Raw genomic sequence first — 19,905 nt, forward strand, 5'->3', positions numbered from 1 at the left:
CTCGAGGCCGATCCTGCCGCGCAGCCCAGCCGAGGCTTGCGAGCTCCTGTCCCGGCCCCGGTCCCGGGCAAAGGAGGGCTGTCCCTCGCGGAGGCGCACTCCCTCGGCCGCTCAGTCTGTCTCTCCATGGCGTCTCGGCAGCAAACCCGGATCCAGGCGTACCTGGAGAAGAATAAGATCGGTCCCCTGTTTGAGGTGAGGCGTGGAGGAGGGCGGACCCGTTCGTCTTTGGGGAAAGGGGATGCAGAACCAGAACCCCTCAGAGGGAACGAGGGGTAGCCGAGAATCGCGCTGGAGAGGGCGCCCTGGGGCCCCAGTTCACTAGCATTCACCCGGTGCCGGCCAAGTGTCCTGGACCGTGGCCGGGCGGGCATTTCGCCAGTTACCTGACGCGGACAGGTGAGCCCAGGTGGACCCAGCCTGGCCGGGGAAGTTGGAGCCGTCGGACTGTCCTGCATCTCGGAGCCGCACGTACAGGACCCTGGCAGGCTGAGGCAGGCGGTGCGCACAGGTGCACGCACTCGGGCTGTCTTCCACGCGCACACTTTCTTCTTGGAATCCACACTCTCTTGCGTGTTAGATTTCTTTCTTTTTTTACACCCCCCCCCATCTTTTTAATGTGGGCGGTGGTAGAGCCTGAGGTGGTGGAGGAGGTGCTTAGCTGCGGGAAGGAATGTGGTGAATTCAATGGGAGAAAGATGAACTGGCAGGGGTGGGCTTCACTAGGTGCAGGCGTGGCGAGTGAAATCGCCATGTGGGAGACTGACTTCGGTCTCCGGCGGGAAGGAGGATCGTTTGTTTGCAGACCCCACAAGTGTAAGGAGGAGAAGGGGCAGAGAAGGGTTCTGGGAACGCACACGCGTATTTATGGGAGGGAGATGTGTAGCTCTGAGCCATTTCCTTTCGCCAGCAAAGAATTGATAACGAAAATAATCTAGGAGGAAGAGAGGGAGGATGAGAAAATGCGAACCGGAGATTGGAACCTGGCACCGGCAGAGCGTCCCGTCGGTTGCCTGGGCGCTGGGCAGGGGTGGGGCGTGCCGAGCGGGTAGTCTGTACTGGAGGCCTGCGGGTCTGGACGCCCACGGTCCTTTCCCGCCTGGTCCCGCAGCCCAGCCGAACATCCGCCGGCAGCGAGAATGTGCGCGAGGGTCTGCGCACTACCCGCGCGCACGCACCGTTGTGAACGTGGTTTGGGGAGATTATATGTCCGCGGGCGTTCGAGGGACAGGGAAACGCGTTAGGGGGAAGAGAGTGCATTGGAGGTCGCAGAGAATAGTGCAGCTTCTCTGGGAGGGGTAAGAGAAGCCTGTGAGAACTGCAGAGAAAAAAAAAATAATGCGTTTAATGCCCCGTACAAAAGGGCGAGGAGGACAAAGAGGCCCTCAAGTAGGGTTTATTCTTTGGGAGGACAGGTTTCTCATTAAGGTTGCATGATTGCGTGGGTTTCCCCCTCACTTTGAGTTAACGTTGTCCTGTCTTGGAAGATAAGACCATTGTTTCAACTGAAGCTCACTCTGTCCGGTCACCAAGTTCTGCAATTATTGTCTTGATTCTTGCTTCTGCCAACAGTGTTAGCAAAGAAAGTTGATACCTGAGCAAAATGGAATCGCCGGAGCCACGAGAATTCTTTTCTTTGTCCCTCCTGTAATGTTTATAGGCGATACATAACCCCATATAATAAAAACAGGCAGGAGTGTAATAACGCCCTCTGACACAGTGCAGTGATTGCACCGAAAGAATCATAAAGACAAATACACTTACGGGTGGTTTGGGGAGATTATATGTCCGCGGGCGTTCGAGGGACAGGGAAACGCGTTAGGGGGAAGAGAGTGCATTGGAGGTCGCAGAGAATAGTGCAGTTTCTCGGGGGGGGGAAAGAAAACCCTGTGAAAACTGCAGAAAAAAAAAAATAATGCGTTTAATGCCCCGTACAAAAGGGCGAGGAGGACAAAGAGGCCCTCAAGTAGGGTTTATTCTTTGGGAGGACAGGTTTCTCATTAAGGTTGCATGATTGCGTGGGTTTCCCCCTCACTTTGAGTTAACGTTGTCCTGTCTTGGAAGATAAGACCATTGTTTCAACTGAAGCTCACTCTGTCCGGTCACCAAGTTCTGCAATTATTGTCTTGATTCTTGCTTCTGCCAACAGTGTTAGCAAAGAAAGTTGATACCTGAGCAAAATGGAATCGCCGGAGCCACGAGAATTCTTTTCTTTGTCCCTCCTGTAATGTTTATAGGCGATACATAACCCCATATAATAAAAACAGGCAGGAGTGTAATAACGCCCTCTGACACAGTGCAGTGATTGCACCGAAAGAATCATAAAGACAAATACACTTACGGTGTCTTTGCTGGTTACACTCTGTTCTAGAATAAGAAGTACAATTAGCCAGAGAGAGTAAGTGAATTATGTTTAACAGATGCTATTTTTGTTAGTGTATTTGAAAATTTCCAGGATTCTTTCCGAGTGTTAACACGGTATAGTTTGGAATGTATGTAAACACTCTATATACTTAGAAAACAAACCCAACTTGTTATTTATTAATTTTTCCTCACCCTCTTAATGTTGGCAGGGTAGTTCTGCATGGAATTTTTCAGTGATGGCCAAACCGTGTCCTAAAAGCTTTACATCTTCTCACTAAACACAAACTCCACCAACACAGTTATATCCTGTTCTATTGAATCCATGTCACATACATCCCATTAACTTGGATTGCAGTGACGAGTACTTAATTTTTAAGGATCGATATGCACTTTAAATAATTGAAGGGAGAAAAATGGTTATCTTTTCTTCTAAGAACAGGATGGGACACATACCATCTGCAACGATTAAAAATATGTTATTTCCAGGACCAGCAGTTAGCGTAATGGCTATGTCGCTGGACTCCTATGTGGTCAACTGCGGTTCGAGTCCCGGACCCGGTGACTTAAACTCACATTGAGCACGTGTGCATGCGTGCCCAAGATCCCGAGAAGAGAAGGGATTGCCACGTGGCCATCCCCTATGGGGGAGGGGTGATTTCTCACTTTCTGTCTCTCTCTGTCTTTCTGGAGAGCACACACGCCCTATATGAAAACCTCTCCAAAAAAAAAAAAAAGTTATTTCCGTCAGAGAATGTATAACTATGAGCCACTTGGGAGATAGTTGTTTTCCAGAGAACACTTCTGTCAGAGCTCCCAGACCTTACTCAGTGGTTCTTGTAGAACCTGATTCACTCACTGGTCAGCAGAAGGGCCTGGGAAACTAAAGTTGAGAAGCAACACAAGTGATTCGGGCTTGGGAAATTAAAGAAGCAACACAAGTGATTGCTACACCTGGGCCATGTTTTAACAATTCTGTGAGTTAAAAATCACCTTGTACAGATCACAGATTGAAACAGGCCACACTGTTGTGATTTGTTGTGTTGAGTCAGTGGGGTTGGTGACAGACTTGCTTTAATTTTGAAACTGTGAAACATCTGACCATCCCATTGTGGATTTTATAAATTGGGAAAGTTTTGAGAAAATTTATGAGCATGAGACACTTTTAAAAAGGGCACATGAATGTTATGTAAAACAGAAGCAGCATTGGCTCCTGGAGTAATGGTCATGCTCTGCTCAAGAGAGGCTAAATCTGGGGCTGGCAGGTGGCATGGTGGTTAAGGATGTTGGACTCCCACATGGCCAACTGTGGTTCTGGTCCCGTACTTGGAGGCTTGCTTCTTTCTGACTTTCTCTCTCTCTCTCTCTCTCTCTCTGTTCAAATTAAAAAGTAAATAAATAAAGCTAAGTAAAATAATTCTTTAAAAATAAAAAAGAGACAGAAGCCAAATCTCACATGACACATGTTTCAAATCTGCACTCAGCCTGAAAACAAGATCCCAGATTGGAGGACTGGAGGAAAAGAAGCGCAGCATGACCAGGCCCTGCAGAGGGAGCTCGCCTCTCTTTTTTTCTCTCACTCTCTCACTTTCACATATGTGCACACACATGTTTATCAGAAATAAAGAAAAATGTTAAAAATAGTCATTAAAAAGAGCATCTAAGGGGCTAGGAGGTGATTAGGGTGTTGAACTCCCACATGGTTATTTGGGAGTCCAGCACCCTAATCACCTCCTAGCCCCTTAGTTCAAGTCCTGGACTCAGAGACTTGAAACTCACACCAGGCATTTGTGTGTGCATGCCCAAAATCTTGAGAGGTAAATGAAAGAGAAGGGATGGTGACATGGCTGTCCCCCTGGGTGATGCTTTTTCACTTTTCTTCTCTATGTCTCTTTATTCAGTGAGTGCTCATACCCAATAGCAAAACCATGCCATCTGCCAGCCCCCATTAATGCCTTTTTAAAAGCTCATGGGTATTATGTGCTAGTTAAAAAACAAAGTGTGGAGCCAGCAAGTGGCTTGGTGGTTAAGGCAACTGGATTCCCATGTGGCTGGCCATGATTTGAGTCCTGGACCTGTGTGTGTGTGTGTGTTCAAAATCTCACAAGGAGAATGAAAGAGAAGGGATTGTGACATAGCCATCCCCCTGGGGGGTAATTTCTTATGTTCCTCTGTCTCTCTCCTCCAGCAAACATGCATGCTCTATGACAAAAACCTAAATAAAAGATAAATAAATAAATAAAAATAAAGTGCAAGTAGTATAGGCTTGTTTACACGATTCTGGTGTGGATCATTAGGTTCTATCATAGTCAGCAATGTGGGTATGTTGAGTTTTGAGATAGTGGGATGAGGAAAAAGTGAGGTATCTCACAAACAACCACATGGGGAGGGGAAGTTTTAACTAGGTCTAAGGGGATGAGGTGTAACTGGCTGATGCAGTAACCCTGTTGTGCACATTTATAGATGCTGAAGTAGCAACTGTTTTTCTATCTTTATGAACAAAACTCTTTTATTATGAATGGTGGCATCTTTTGCACCTGTATATGTTAGACATGGAGTCAATGATATGTACTGGAAATATTGTTCGTAATTTCCTGGTGCCCTTAGACCTTACCAACTCAGTTGGCTCATGACCCTCCTAGGCCTTTCCTTCACCCTGCTATTTAGAATTCCCTTTTGTAATTTCTCCCTCCTATTCCTCCACATTCCTAGGCAACCACAGATCTCTCCTGTCAGAGTGGATCAGTTTGTCCTTTCCAGAATTTTGTGTAAATGGAATCATACGTTATATAATTTTTGTTTGTTTTTTGAGTATATCTTCTCTCACTCAACCTAACCGCTATAGTTTGGATATCCCACCAGAATTCATGTGTTGGGACTTGATTGTATTGTAAAAGTGTTATGTGAAAACTTAATCCCTTTGTAGTGTCGGGGTGGGGACTTCCGGTGTGGTTGGGTCCTTAGGGTGACACCCCTGTGACTGAGTTGGTAGGATTCTAAGCAGAGGGGATGAGACCAAAAGCAAGAGATGGAAACTCATGGATACAGATTACAGTTTTTACTTTTAGAAGGGAATGTAGGAGATGATTTATATGACTTTGAGTTTGACAAATACCTTTGACAAAAACACAAATAAAGCACTATTTTAAAATCCAAGTAAGTGGGCTTATTCAAAATTAAACTTTGCACCTCAAAAGGCACTATTAAGAAAATGAAAGGGCCAGCCACACCGAATATCTATTTGTCATAGGACTTGTTTCTGTAACATACGAAGAATTCTTAAAAGTTTGCTTTAAGAGGACAGTTAAAATGTATACAAAATAATGGGTAGATAGTTTCCATAAAAGGTAGCAGATAGATGTATGAATGGCTGCTTAATATCATTAGGGAAATATAAACTAAAACTACTACCTACTCACTAGAATACCTAAAGTTAACAAGAGGGACCTGGCTTAGGAACAGTCGTTAAGAGCTGTTAAAGACACTATACTCTGCCGGCTGCACTCACATAGAAAGTTTGAATTTAATTCCTGGTCTAACCTAAAGGTTGGGCATGGTGTCATGTGCTTATAATCATGGAGACTCAGGAAGCTGAGGGAAGAGAATTGTCAACTCTGGGCTGACCTGGGCAACACAAGGCTCTGTCTGAAAGAAGCTGGGTATAATGTAATGCTTCTATGGTCCTAGGTACTTAGGTGGCTGTTGCAGGAAGATTGTGCCATAGCCAGATCCTGTCCTTAAATTAAAAAAAAAAAAAAGTGGCCATAGTAATTTTTGTAAAGATGTAGAGCACTTAGAAAATTCATATAATTCTCGTGGGAATACAAAATGGTACAAGCACTTTGGAAAACACTTTGGCGGCTTTATTTCTAAGATCCAAAAAAGTTTTATTTCTAACAGCCAGGCAAATTAGTATCTGAACAGATAAACAAATTGAATACGTATCTACAATGGAACAATATTCTGCAATAAGGACATGAATTGATGCATGCAATAACAAAGATGAATAATTATGCTGAGTGAAAAAAAATCAGACAAAAATGAGTGCATACTAGATAATTCCACATACATAAAATTCTAGCAAATACTAGGAAGAAAATAATAAGGAGAATGATGAAATTAAAAACAAAATAAATTTATGAAATAAAAGGTTGGTTCTTTGAAGAGATTAATAAAATTGATAAAGCATTAACAAGACTGACAATGAAAAACAGAAATCACAACTTACCTAGGTTAGAAATGAAAAAGGAGATACTACTACAGACGCTTCAGACAGGGAAAGGATAAGGGAATAGTAAGAACAACTTAGGTAGCTAATTGACAATTAAAATAGACAAAATCTTTGAAAAATATGTTAGGGATCAGGAGTTAGCATAATGGCTATGTCACTGGACTCCCATGTAGCCGACCATGGTTCAAATCCCAGACCCGGTGTCTTAAACTCACACCGGGTGTTTGTGCATGTATGCCCAAGATCCCGAGAGGGGAACGGAGAAGAAGGGATTGTGGTGTAGCCATTCACCCTGGGGGGGTGATTTCTCACTTTCTGTCACTCTGGTGAGCAGACACACCCTATAGCAAAAACCTCTGCAAAAAAAAAAAAAAAAGAAAGAAAGAAAGAAAAAGAGAAAAATAAAAATTATGTAACTCACCAAATATGAAGTAAATAAATATAACAAATGAGCATTTTGAAATCTTTCCAAGAAGGAATCTATTAGCCTAGATCACTTCAATGATGATTCCTACCAAACCAAAAAAAGGATTAATAACAATTCCATATACTTTTTCAGAAGAAGAGAGAATACTTTTAGATTTTAGATTTATTTACTTCTTCCATGAGACAGAGAGAGAGAGACACACATACTCATAACAAGGTCTTTATACTGTGATCTGCCCCCCAGCTTCAACTAGCCAGGATCATAGGCACACAATTCAGTCTCACTTGTTATACAAAAATCAACTCAAAGTAGATCAGAGATCTAAGTATCTCACATATACATGGGTACTTCAAAAAGTTTGTGAAAGGGGGCCAGTAGGTGGCACAGTGGTTAAGGTGCTGGACTCCCACGTGGTCTGTTGTGGTTCAAGTCCCTGATCTGGAGGCTTGGTTTCTCATGTTCTTTCTTTTTTTCTCTCTCTGGTGAGCACATGAGCCTGTAGCAAACTGAAAACATAGTGGGTTGTTGGAAAAGTCATGATGTAGTTTTGCATAGAAAAACAAAAAAAATGTCATGACATATATGACAACCCAATATAATAATAATGATAAAAAATTAAATAATTCTTTAAAAAAATGCTTGTGGGAAAATGGAATTAAAGTAGGAAGTATTTTGTTGCAAAACAGTTTTGAAATTCAGGCATTTTTTTTTTAACATGCTTTTTACACAAACTTTTTGAACACCCCTCATAAATGGAATATAAAAAAGTCAAACTCAGATACAATAAACTGAATAGTGGTTACCAGGCACTGGAGTGGGGAGCAATGAGTAAGGGGAGGTGTTTGTCAACAGGTACAAAGTTTCATTTAGCAAAGCAGGTTCTGGTGGTGACTGTGAATAATAGTGTACACTTGAAAACGATTTAAAGCTCATATTTTAAATGTTCTCACCACAAAAACATAAGTATATGAGATGATGAATATGTTAAATAGCTTGATGTAATCATTTCACAGTATATAGAACATCGAAACATGTAGGTGCACCATAAATACATACAATTTTTATCAGTAAAAGTGACATCTATAATTTTTTGAGGGCCAACAGGTGGTATGGCTGTTAAGGCACTAGACTCCTACGTGACTGACTGTGATTCAAGTCTTGGACCTGACGACTCACATTCTCACTTTCCTTCTCTTTCTGTTTCTCCCTGGTGTGCACACATGCCCTGTAGAAAATTAAAAATAGTAATGATTATAATAATGATAAATAAAATTAAATAAATAATTCTTTAAGATATTTTTTTCAGTAAAAATTTAAACCATGAAGTTTTAAAAGTTCATGGAATATATTAAAAGGGCTAAAAGACAGTTGCTGTGTGGGAAAAATGTTTTTAAATCACATATCCAACAATTCACTAGTATCTAGAATGTATTACAGAACTCTTAAATCTCAGTAGTAAAAACAAAATGAACAAACAAATAAAAACCCCAAACAATCCAAATTAAATTAGAAAATGTGTAAAGGACATGAAGAGACATTTCACATGAAAATATACTGAAGCCACATAAGCATAGGAAAAGATTTTCAGTTTTGTGAGCCATTAGAGAACTGCAAATTAAAGTCACAATGACAATTGACTGCATCCTTGTCAGAATGGCTAAAGCAAAAGCGAGTGAAAACACCAGATGACGATGAAGAGAAACTTGATCATACATGCATTGCCAATGGTTATGTGGAATAGTACAGCCACTCTGGAAAACGCTTTGGCAAGTTAAAGTAAATATGGAGTTTTGGCTAGCTAGAGTAAATATGCATACCAACATTCACACCCCTGAGTATTTATCCCAAAGCAATGAAGGTTATGTTCACTCAAAAACTTGTATGTGGATCTTTAAACAATTTTATTCTTAAGAGTAAGAGTAGACAAACTGGAAACAACCCAGATATGATTGCACCATTAAACAAACTTGGTATATTTCTGATATGGGATACTATTAAGCAATTAAAAGAATAACTTGTTCTTTTTGGTATGGATGCGTTTCTAGAGAATTATGCTGAGTGAAAAAATCTAACTCACGGGACCAGCAGATGGCATAGTGGTTATGTGACATCAGTATTTTCTCCTTATGTGAAATGTCTCTTCACGTCCTTTACACATTTTCTAATTTAATTTGGATTGTTTGGACTCCCACATGGCCTACCACTGTTTGAGTCCTGGAATGGTGATTTCAAAATCATGCTGGGCATGCAAGTGTGCATGGCCAAGATTCCGGGAGGAGAAATGATTGTGGTGTGGCCATCCCCCCATGGGGAGATGATCTCTCTCTCTCTCTCTCTCTCTCTCGTGAGTGCATGTGCCCTAAGGCAAAAACCTCTTAAAAATAAATCCAGCTCAGAAGTTTACTTGAGGTCTGTCCTGTGGCCAAGTGGTAAAGGGAGCTGATTCACACAAGGCTGACTGCAGTTTGAATCCTGGCACTAGAGGCTTAGAAAACATGCTGGGTGCATATGTGCGCATGCTCCCAATGGCAACGGACTGGAGAAAAGGAGGAGAAGGGATTGTGGTGTGACCATGCCCCATTGGAAAGTACTTTCTTTTTCTCCCTTTCTCTTTCTTTCTCTCTAATGAGTGCACATGACCTCTGGCAATTAAAAATTTTGTGTTATGTGCAATCCCATTATAAAATGGGAAACATAGCTTCGGGTGTTTGAAATAGTGTAGGAAAATGAAGAAAGTGGTTGGGACTATAAAATGGCAACAATGAGGGATTCTTGCAGGATATAAATGTTCTGTATCCTGTCTTATTTCAACACCAGTGTCCTGGTTATGATATCGTTCTATAGTTTTTCAAGATCTTACTATTTGGGTACAGGGATAAAGGGTTCAGAGGTTTCTCTCTGTTGCTTCTTCCAACTGCAACTGAGCCTACAATTACTTCAGAAGTAAACGTTTAAAGAAAAAAGTAAGTTTCCAGCCCAAAATGTAATTTCTTAAATTTGAAAAAAAGTAGACAGTTTTTAAAATAGTAAGAATAGAACAAATTAGAAAATTAGTTACCTGGGAGGTAGAGTTATTCCAATATATAGATAGATTGGATGAAGATAAATTAAATAACATAAATGAAAAATTAGAAAAATATGAGCTAAGCAAAATTCTTGTAATGTTTGTTGAAGAAAAATAACATGGGTTCTAATATTGATAAAAAATGTTTAAATATTTGTCAACAATTTAACATTAATATTTAGAATACCAATAAATATAATTTGTTGCTTCCAAATAATTAGATATATGATAAAAAATTAAGTATTGTTTAGTTAAAGTAACAAAAGTTAAGAACAGCATGTTAAAGATAACACATGTGAGTATACAAAGTAGGAAACATGAAAGAAGGTATCAGAAACAAGGTCAGACAGAATAGGAATTATAATAAATATAAATGTATTAGATTATTGTATCAAATCACAGCTTCTCCTGTTGGATTATAAATCTTTCTATAATCTATAATGCATAAGAGACACCAAGAATGAAATGATAGAGAATGGTGGACACAAAAGAAAAACAGGAAAAATTTACACTAATTAGATGCCAATGAGACAGTTGCTCTTATATTACTAGTATCTAAAACAATATAATTTGAAGTGAGATACATTATATAGAGGTGGAGCAAATAACTCATATGCAAAGAAATGGAATATTCTAGAAACTTGATTATGCATATTAACATACGTATATGTATATATACACATACATAAACATGAGTAGGTATATATTTTGTGTGTGTGTAATATATACATTTACAGATTTCTATAGTATACAAATATGTGTGTGTGTATATGTCAAGGTATAAAAAGTTCCAGACATGTATATTTAAAATACACCTGTAGCACTTAGAAACATTCACCATAATTTAACCCACAAAGAAAGTATCAATATATTTTTTTCAGTTTAGAAAATTCTCTAGAAGACTAGGGAGAACTTGGTTAACAGATACAAATTTCTATTAGGAGGAATTAATCTAGGGTTCTAAAGTACAGTAGAGTAGCTATAGTTAGTAACAATTTAATATGTGTTTTTTAATAGCTAGAATAAAAAATTTCTAATGTTCACAATACAGAGAAACAATAAATGAGTCCAGCTCCACAGACTGGTGGTTAAGGGAGCTGGATTCACATTGCGGATTACATGTCCCACATGCAGACTGCATGGTTCTAATCTTGGCCCCTGTGCCTTGGGAAACACTCTGGGCATGCGTGCTCAGAATCCTAACAGGATGGAGAAATGAAGGAGAAGGAATTGCAGCATGACCACACCCCACTGGGAAGTGCTGTCTCCCTCTCTCTTTCTCTGCCCTTCTGGTGAGTATATGGACCCTCTGGCAAATTATAAAAAGAAAGAAAAGCTAAATTTTGAGATGGCAGATATCTTTATTGCCTTGATTTTATCATCATACCCAGTATGCATGTATTAAAAAGTCACACTCTACCCCAGAAATATGTACAAATATTTTTTTAAAAAATCACTTACTGGGACCTGCCCATGAAGCCAAGAAAAGGGAAAACCTCATGGACTTTGCCTGATAAGTGACCTTGCTCAAGTACTGACCTACAGAAACTCATTCATTCATTCATTTCATTTCTTTCATTTCCTTGCTTTAACAGATGTTATCTAAACACTGAGACAGGACCTAGAAGTGAGTAAAAATAAATAAAACACAACTCCTGGCCCCAGAAGCTTACCCTAAACAGGGAAAGCAGAAAATCAAATAAATATGCAAAAATAAATGTGAAAACCAAACCAAAAGGAAAAAAGAAAACAAACTTACAGGTAGCATTCTCTGACCACAATGCCCAATAACTACCAAACCTAGTTTACACATTTTTCTCTTTTCACCCTCGCGTGTCTGTTAAGCTATTTACATAAACTATACTATTTAATGTAATTTAATAAGGAAACTATTTTTTGGTATCATTTGTATTGTCTTAAGTAGGCTGCATTATTTACTGCAGTATATATGAATAGTTGCCCACAACCCTCAATTGAATGTTTATCCTTTCCTAGTAGATTTTAAATGTAATGTTGCTTATAAACAAATTTATTTATTACAGACTTTCTCTGGAATTCACATCTTTTTATTTAATAGTCTCTCAAGCATTTTTAAAAGACTATATTTAGAGACAATTTGATTCATAGCAAAACTGAAAGGAATGTACAGAGATTTTCCAGATGCTGCTGCCCCCCCCACATAATACTTCCTATTATCAACATCCCCCACAGAATAAAATATTATAATTGTTGAAAATACATTGACACATTCTTATACCCTGTTGTCTAGTTTCCATTAAGGTTCACTCTTGGAGTTGTACTTTCTATTTGTTAGAATAAATGTATTAAGAAATATTTTATATATATGTATATATAAAATATATTTATGTATTATGTATAAATTTGTTAAAATAGATATATTTATATTTATATGTTTGCATATAAATATATAATAACAGAAAGTGAGAAATCACCCCCCAGGGGGGATGGTCACGCTGCAATCCCTTCTCCTCCATTCTCCTCTCAGGATCTTGGGCACGCACGCACACGCGCCCGGTGTGAGTTTTAAGCCACCGGTTCTGGGACACGAACCGTGGTTGGCTACTTGGGAGTCCATCGTCATAGCCATTACGCTAACTGCTGGTTCCCAAAATATAACATATATTTAAAATATATATTTACATATACATATATTTATATATATAAAATAGTATCATGCAGAGTATTTTCACTGCCATGAAATTCTGTGCTTTGCCTATTCATTCTTCCCTCTTCTCTAACCCTGGGAAGCCAATGATAATTTTATAGTGTCCTTAGTTTTTTCTTTTTGAGAATGTCATATAATTGGAATCTTATATTATGCAGCCTTTTCAGATTGGATTCTTTCACTCAGTAACGTGCACTTAAAGATCCTTCCTGTTTTTTCTTGACTTGATAGCTCGTTTCTTTCCACTGCCGAGTAATTCTTTATTATTTGGATGTTCCACAGTATCTGTTCACCTATAGAGTGACATCTAGATTGCTTCCAAATTTTGACAATTACTAATAAAGCTGCTGTAAATACCTATATGTAAGGTTTTCTGTGGACAACAGTTTCCACCTGTGTTGAGTAAAGTCCAAGGAACATGATTGCTAGATAATATGGTAACAATATGTTTTATTTTGTAAGAAACTACCAAACTGTTTTCTAAAGTAGCTGTAACATTTTTCATTCCCATCAGCAATGAGTGAGAATTTCTGTTGGTTCACATCCTTGTCAACATTTGGTGGTGTCAGTGTTCTGGATTTTGGCCATTCTAAAGATGTGTAGTAGCATCTAATTGTCTTAATTTACAATTCTATAACGGCATATGGTGTTGTTGTCTACATATTTTCTTTGATGAAATGTCTGTTAAGGTCTTTGGACCATTTTTGAATCAGATTGTTTGTTTTCCTATTGCTGAATTTTAAATGTTTCATACATTTTGCAAATATTGCAGTATTTTTGTATATTTTTTGCTGTCTTAGATATATCTCTTGCAAATATTTTTTTCCCAATCTGTGGCTTGTCTTTTTATTCCCTTGAATATTCATCTGAACATTTAAGAAACATTTTTAGTATTCAAAACATTATTAGAAAGATGAATTAATACATATGCAACTAGAAATATGTATGCGGTTCTATTTGTTGTCTAACTCCTAAGTAAAGAAGTTGTGTGAGTAAAACAGCCCTTTGCAGAGTTAAAAGGAATGAAAACTATGTATTCAGTAAGTCATTTTGTAAGCGAATAACTGAAACTGGATACATGTGTGCCCTGGATGAGGCAAAGATTGGTTTTGGTTGCTTTTCTTGTTCTTTGGAGGAATATCATAAACAATGATTTTCATTAAAATTATTCAAAGTTTCCTTCACGTCTCAGTCAGGTACTGCTCCATTCACTTGCTCTGTGTGCAACCTCAATCCCTGGCCATTGAGTTGCATGAGGAAAGGTGATTCACCTTTCATGAATGAACCCTTTAATTATTCACATGACTGTCCCTGGGACCCTTTCTGCACTCTCTTCTAGACTCTCATTCAAATTTAATAAGATTGCAAATCGTAAAAGCCTTTTGGGTTGGGAATTTGGTAAAATATATCAAAACTAGAAAGAACTCTTTTAGCCAGTGATTTCATTTGTAGAATATATTTTACAGAAATACTTAGACATGTGCAAAAATTTTACAAGGAAATGAGTGCCACATTATATGAAATGGTCAAATGTTGTAAATTACCTCAATACCTGTTTATATGAAATACTCATATTATCACATTTTTATCCCATGTGACTATTTAAAAGAATTAAATATCTATATACTAAATACACTGACATGGAAACATATTTATGTATATGTTTTTGCCTTAGGGCATTTGTACTCACCGGAGAGAGAGAGAGAGACAGACAGACAGACAGTGAGAAGTCACCCTCTAGGGGGCGTGGCCACACCACATTCCCTTCTCCTGTATTCTCCTCCTGGGATCTTGGGCACACGTACACACATGCACACATGCCTGGTGTGAGTTTCAAGTCACTGGTTCCAGGACTTGAACAGTGTTTGGCCGTAAGGGAGTCTAGCAACATAACCACCCCCCCCCCACACACACGTATTATTATTTGTTTAAAGAGATTTTTGCTATAGTGTGCGTGTGCTTGCCAGAGAGACAGAAAGTGAGAAATCATCCTGGGGGAGATGGCCACACCTCAGTCCCTTTTCCTGCATTTCCTCTCAGGATCTTGGGCTCACATGCACACACACCTGGCATGAGGTTTAAGCAACAGGGTCCTGTACTCAAACCGGGGTCAACTACGTGGGAGTCCGGCGATGTAACCATTGTGCTGTCTGCTCGTCCCCCCATGATATAATTCTTAAAAAGTGAACTACTGTTAGTACTCTTGTACTTTTTTTTTTTGAGAGGTATTTGCTATAGGGCACGTGTGCTCACTAGAAAAACAGAGACAGAGAGACAGAGAGACAGAAAGCGAGAAGTCACCCCCCCAGGGGGATGGGCACGCTGTAGTCCCTTTTCCTCCATTGCGGGCATGCACGCACTTGCGCCCTGCGTGAATTTAAGCCACTGGGTCTGGGACTCAAACCGTGGTCAACTACATGGGAGTCCAGCGATACAGCCATTATGCCAACTGCTGGTCCCAGGACTCTTGTATTTTTTGTAACATGTCAAAGCAGAGATCTGAAAACGATTCCATATTAAAACATATAGAAATTGCCTCCTTTTCAATTTATAGAAAAGTTAAAAGAAAGTAGGGAAAATCATGGGCTAGAAATGAGGTCAGACTAGATAATTAGACTGGTAGTTTGATACTGAGTCTACGCCTGCCTAATGAATATGTTTTTTTCTCCTTAATTTTGAGCCTAGGGTCTTACTAGCTCTGTAGGACTAGAGAGTATGTCCTTGGATCTAAATAATGAGGTATTAAAACTGAGGTCCTTTTCCACAAAATGGGATGCACGATTTATAAAAAAAAAAAAGTCTGGGGTGAGAATTATAACACCAAATTAGGAAGGTAGTGATGTCTTGGAGGCATGGTGGCATGGGGTCAAATGTTTTAATAATTGTTAGCAGTGGTTTTATGAATGATGGTTACATAGATATTTGTTATACTGTCACTTAGCCCTCTTTATGTCTAAACTCAACTTTTCAAGGCAACATTTAAGAGTTAGGGACTGTGTGGATGTATGTACTGCATGTGTGTTTCTAAGTATGTAATGTATGTGTATATATGTGTGCATATATGTTTATATTAAAACAAAGCATACATGTGCATATGTGTGTCAGCGTGTGCATATAAATGCTCGTGACCACATCTTTTTGGGGGGAATTAACAAAGTTGCTTTTCATGGGTACTCACTGGTAAGAAAAGATAGGAAAATAGACACAGTGAGTTCTGTGTTGTGTCTTAAATTACTTTAATGTTTAAAATATGCTGTGGCACAGGGTAAGAAGCTAGACCAAACTGTGGCTTGAGAGGTCACCCCACCCTCAGCCTACAGGACCTTCTACAGTTTTCTTTCATACTCTCTCAGTGTTTCCCCCCCACTCCTAGATCCCCTAGTTAAACAGATGACCCAAGAATTTTCATAGGCTGTAAAACCCCTTCTAAATCATGTATTGAGTTTTTTCTTCAATAAAAACAGAAACAATGAGGTTAATCATAAATGCAAATGTTATATCCAACAATTATGTAGAATTTGTTGAATTTTAGAAATGTATACCCAAATTTGTTTGCAAGAATAGAACCAATAATCATGCTATCATTTCAGACGAATTAGTATATCAGAACGTTTTTCTTTTAGACTAAAATAGCTGTAAAGTATTTGGGCTTGAGAATGATGGATCTACATTGTCATCACCAGTTGACCACAAGTGTTGAATGGATTGATGTGACAAGTCCAAAGACGACCCGTGCTTTCTGTGCGATTCTTCGTGTCCCCTAGCAGTAGAACATACTCTGTCTTGATAGACGGAAGGTTCTTCTACATCCAGGGTATGTGATTGTCAGGGATCTCTGACAACAGGCATTTGTTCATATTTTATGTCTTATGTCTCAGGCTAGGTCTTAGGTATTTGAGGATGAGGAACAACTATTTTGCTTGATGCTTTATGGTGTGTTTACTGTAGTGCATAGTGGACCATTGGTTTTAAAGCAGGGGCCCAACAGATGTGTGTTGAAGTAAACAGAGCATTTACTTGTATATTCTACAGGAGGAGAAAACAACAAAAACAACCCTAAAACATTGAAGATACAACCAGCTAGCAAAGAGCATCTCAATATCCACTCTTTTAAGACCTAGAGAAAACTACTCCCTATCCCATTAAGTTCCCTTTATGTATGGTGAATAACTTTTAATTATGTACTTATTTATCTAATTAGCTTTCAGTTATCCTTTTTCCTTTTTCATACTTGCTTTTAAGAAAGAGGTTGATAAATTAATTCACAACGTGTAAGGTGTAATGTATAACTCTCTCCCACCCCCAAATTCATTTGCATTTAATAGGTAGGAAGTTGCTTGACACAGATAAATATGGATTGGAGACGGGTGATCTTTGGAGACGATGTAGGCTAGAAATTGCTTACTGTCTGCTTGACCCTGAGCAAGTTAATCAATCTCTGTGAACATTAGTGTCTTTATCTGCAAAAATAATACCTAACAGGGATATTATGAGGAATACATGAGATGGAAAACAGTGAAGGACCCCATACTTTGCACTTGGAGGTCACCCAATAAATTTAGTTTCCCATCACATTAGGTGCTACTATTTCCCTTTTCTATTAATATTAATGGCCCAGTGACAGGCCAGGTGGAGAGGCACACCTGAAGGCTGGCCTTCTACCATCCTGAAACTAGAGCTCAGAATATGCATCTTTTAGTTGTAGCTCTGAGGACTGAAAATGCATCTCACCAAGGGTGTACAGGGGAGCGACATTTTACAGAGCAAAGATTGCAACTCGTGTGTGTGTGTGTGTGTGTGTGTGTGTGTGTGTGTTTTCATCAGCAGGAGAGGTCGTACTTGGTGCAGTATCACCAAAGTGACTATATACTTTAGCAAAATATGGAAACATATCGTATCATTAGAAAACATGCCAGAATGCCATGTTGTCTCAGAAAGGCAACACAGATCACCCTTACCTGAAATACCACACACCGTCCAATTCCCCAGTACTCTTTGTAGTATGATTTTCTTGGTTTTTCTTCATATCCTTTATCATCATCTGAAATTTCCTCATCAGAGTATTCCTTTGATTTCAGTTTATATTCAGTTCATTTCTACTAGATTATAAACTCCTTAAAGTTAGATATCTTGCCAGTCCTCTTAACTGTTTGTGTCTTCAATGCCTAGAAAATATTTGGTATAGGGCTAGCCCTGTAGCTTAGTTAAGGCAGCTGGATCCCACATAGTCAAGCACTGTTTGGATGGTGGCTTCAGTGGCTTGAGAAATGTGCTGAGCACATGTATGCCCATTCCCAAATCCCAATGGGATGGAGAAATGGAAGAGAAGGTGTTGTGGCATGATCATACCCCATTGAGGAGTGGTTTTTGCTTCCCATACCACTCTGTCTCTGTCTGATGAGCACATGTGCTTTCTGGCATTAAAAAGAAAAAAAAGAAAGAAAGAAAGAAAGAAAGAAAGAAAGAAAATGTTTAGGACATAGTAGGTTTCTACTAAATGGTTGTCAAATAATCTTTATGAATGAAAAAAATCAGGACCAACCTATCAAATATGAAATGTGTATGGTTTGTAGATTAATGATCATTTTTCCCCGGGAGTCTGAGACTATCTGCAACAGTTTACAGGAAATTCCACTTTCTTAAAAATTCATTAAAACCATTAATTCTTTTTTTAAAAAAATTTTGTTGCCAGAGGGCACATGTGCTCTCAGAGAAAGAGAGAGAGTAAAAACACCACCCAGTGTGGCATGACTGTGTAGCAATCTTTTTCCCCCATTTCTAATTGTTCTTCCACTCTTAACATCCCATTAGGATTTAGGGTGTGGATGTAAATGCAGACAGTGTGTGTGTTTTTTTCTGTTTTTGGAGAGGATTTTGCTATACGGAGCATGCGCTCGCCAGACAGACAGAGAGAGACAGAGAGAGAGAAAGCGAGAAATAACTCCCCCCCCAGAGGGGATGGCCACACCACAATCCCTTCTCCTCCATTCTCCTCTTGGGATCTTGGGCACACATGCACACACACCTGGCGTGAGGTTAAGCCACCGGATCTGGGACTCGAACCGTGGTTGACTATGTGGGAGTCCAGCGACATAGCCATTACACTAACTGCTGGTCCCTGACAGTGTGTTTTTTAAGTGGTTGGGGTCAGGATTTGAACCATGGTTGGCCATGTGAGATCTGGCTCCCTACACACAGGGTTTACCTGCTATTCTGTGAGGTCTAGCCTGTAGACTTTTTAAATTTTGATTTTATTTGCATTCTTTTTCATTCTTTACAACAGCTATCAGATTCTTTGATACATGGGAACTTCATTTACATTAAAACTCAAAACTTAGTTTTACTCAAAAACTTAGGTATTTAGAAATACTGGCATACTTTGGACAGTCTCAACTGTTATATTCTGATAATTTTACAAAAACTTACCTTGGTTTTCTGTTTGTATGCCTATTAAGTATTTTCATCAGTACACTCCATTATTATAATTATCAGTGCATGCCATCATTATAATTCTACAACTAGGAAATTCATATTTAAAACTTGGACTTAGAGATAAGTTTTCATGAAATTTGCCATGGGATCAGTATGCAAACTGAATAAGATAAGAGGCAGATGTCTTTAATAAGATAGTTTCTGTCATTGTTTATTTTCCTGGAAGTTATTAGCAAAAATGATACACCTAGCAATTAATTATTAAAAATATCTGAACAATCTTGGAATCAGCAGATGGCATAATGGTTACACTGCTGTACTCCCATGTAGTTGACTGTGGTTCAAGACCGGATCCAGTGACTTTCTCACTTTCTGTCTCTCTGTCTCTCTAACAAGCACATGCATCCTATACCAAAAAGAAAACTCGCTTAAAAAAAAAAAAGTAAGCAATCTCATTGTAATAAATATATTTAATCAATACATTTAATTTTTTTTCTATATGTCTAAACATTATATCTGTTTACATGTATTAAACTTTATTGATAAGGTTTAGTATAGCAGCATATTTTTTTTTTTTTTGGGAGAGGTTTTTGTTATAGGGCGCATGCACTTGCCAGAAAGACAGAGAGAGAGAGAGAGAGAGAGAGAGAGAGAGACAGACAGAAAGTGAGAAATCACCCCCCAGGGGGGATGGCCACGCCACA

General features: G+C 39.0%; 1 protein-coding gene across 1 annotated transcript in view; it reads left to right on the forward strand.

The window, feature by feature from the left end:
* Nucleotides 1–22: 22 nt before the first annotated feature.
* The window catches only part of CUNH8orf34 (chromosome unknown C8orf34 homolog), a 526,010-nt gene continuing 506,127 nt past the window's right edge, over nt 23–19,905 (forward strand). The window contains exon 1 of the mRNA XM_006150466.2: nt 23–195. Coding sequence (XP_006150528.1) covers nt 127–195 — 69 coding nt within the window. The 5' untranslated portion in view covers nt 23–126. The remainder of the gene's footprint in view (nt 196–19,905) is intronic.

The sequence above is a fragment of the Tupaia chinensis genome, unplaced genomic scaffold (genome assembly GCF_000334495.1).
Source record: "Tupaia chinensis unplaced genomic scaffold, TupChi_1.0 Scaffold000288_2, whole genome shotgun sequence".
NCBI classification, from domain to species: Eukaryota; Metazoa; Chordata; class Mammalia; order Scandentia; family Tupaiidae; genus Tupaia; species Tupaia belangeri.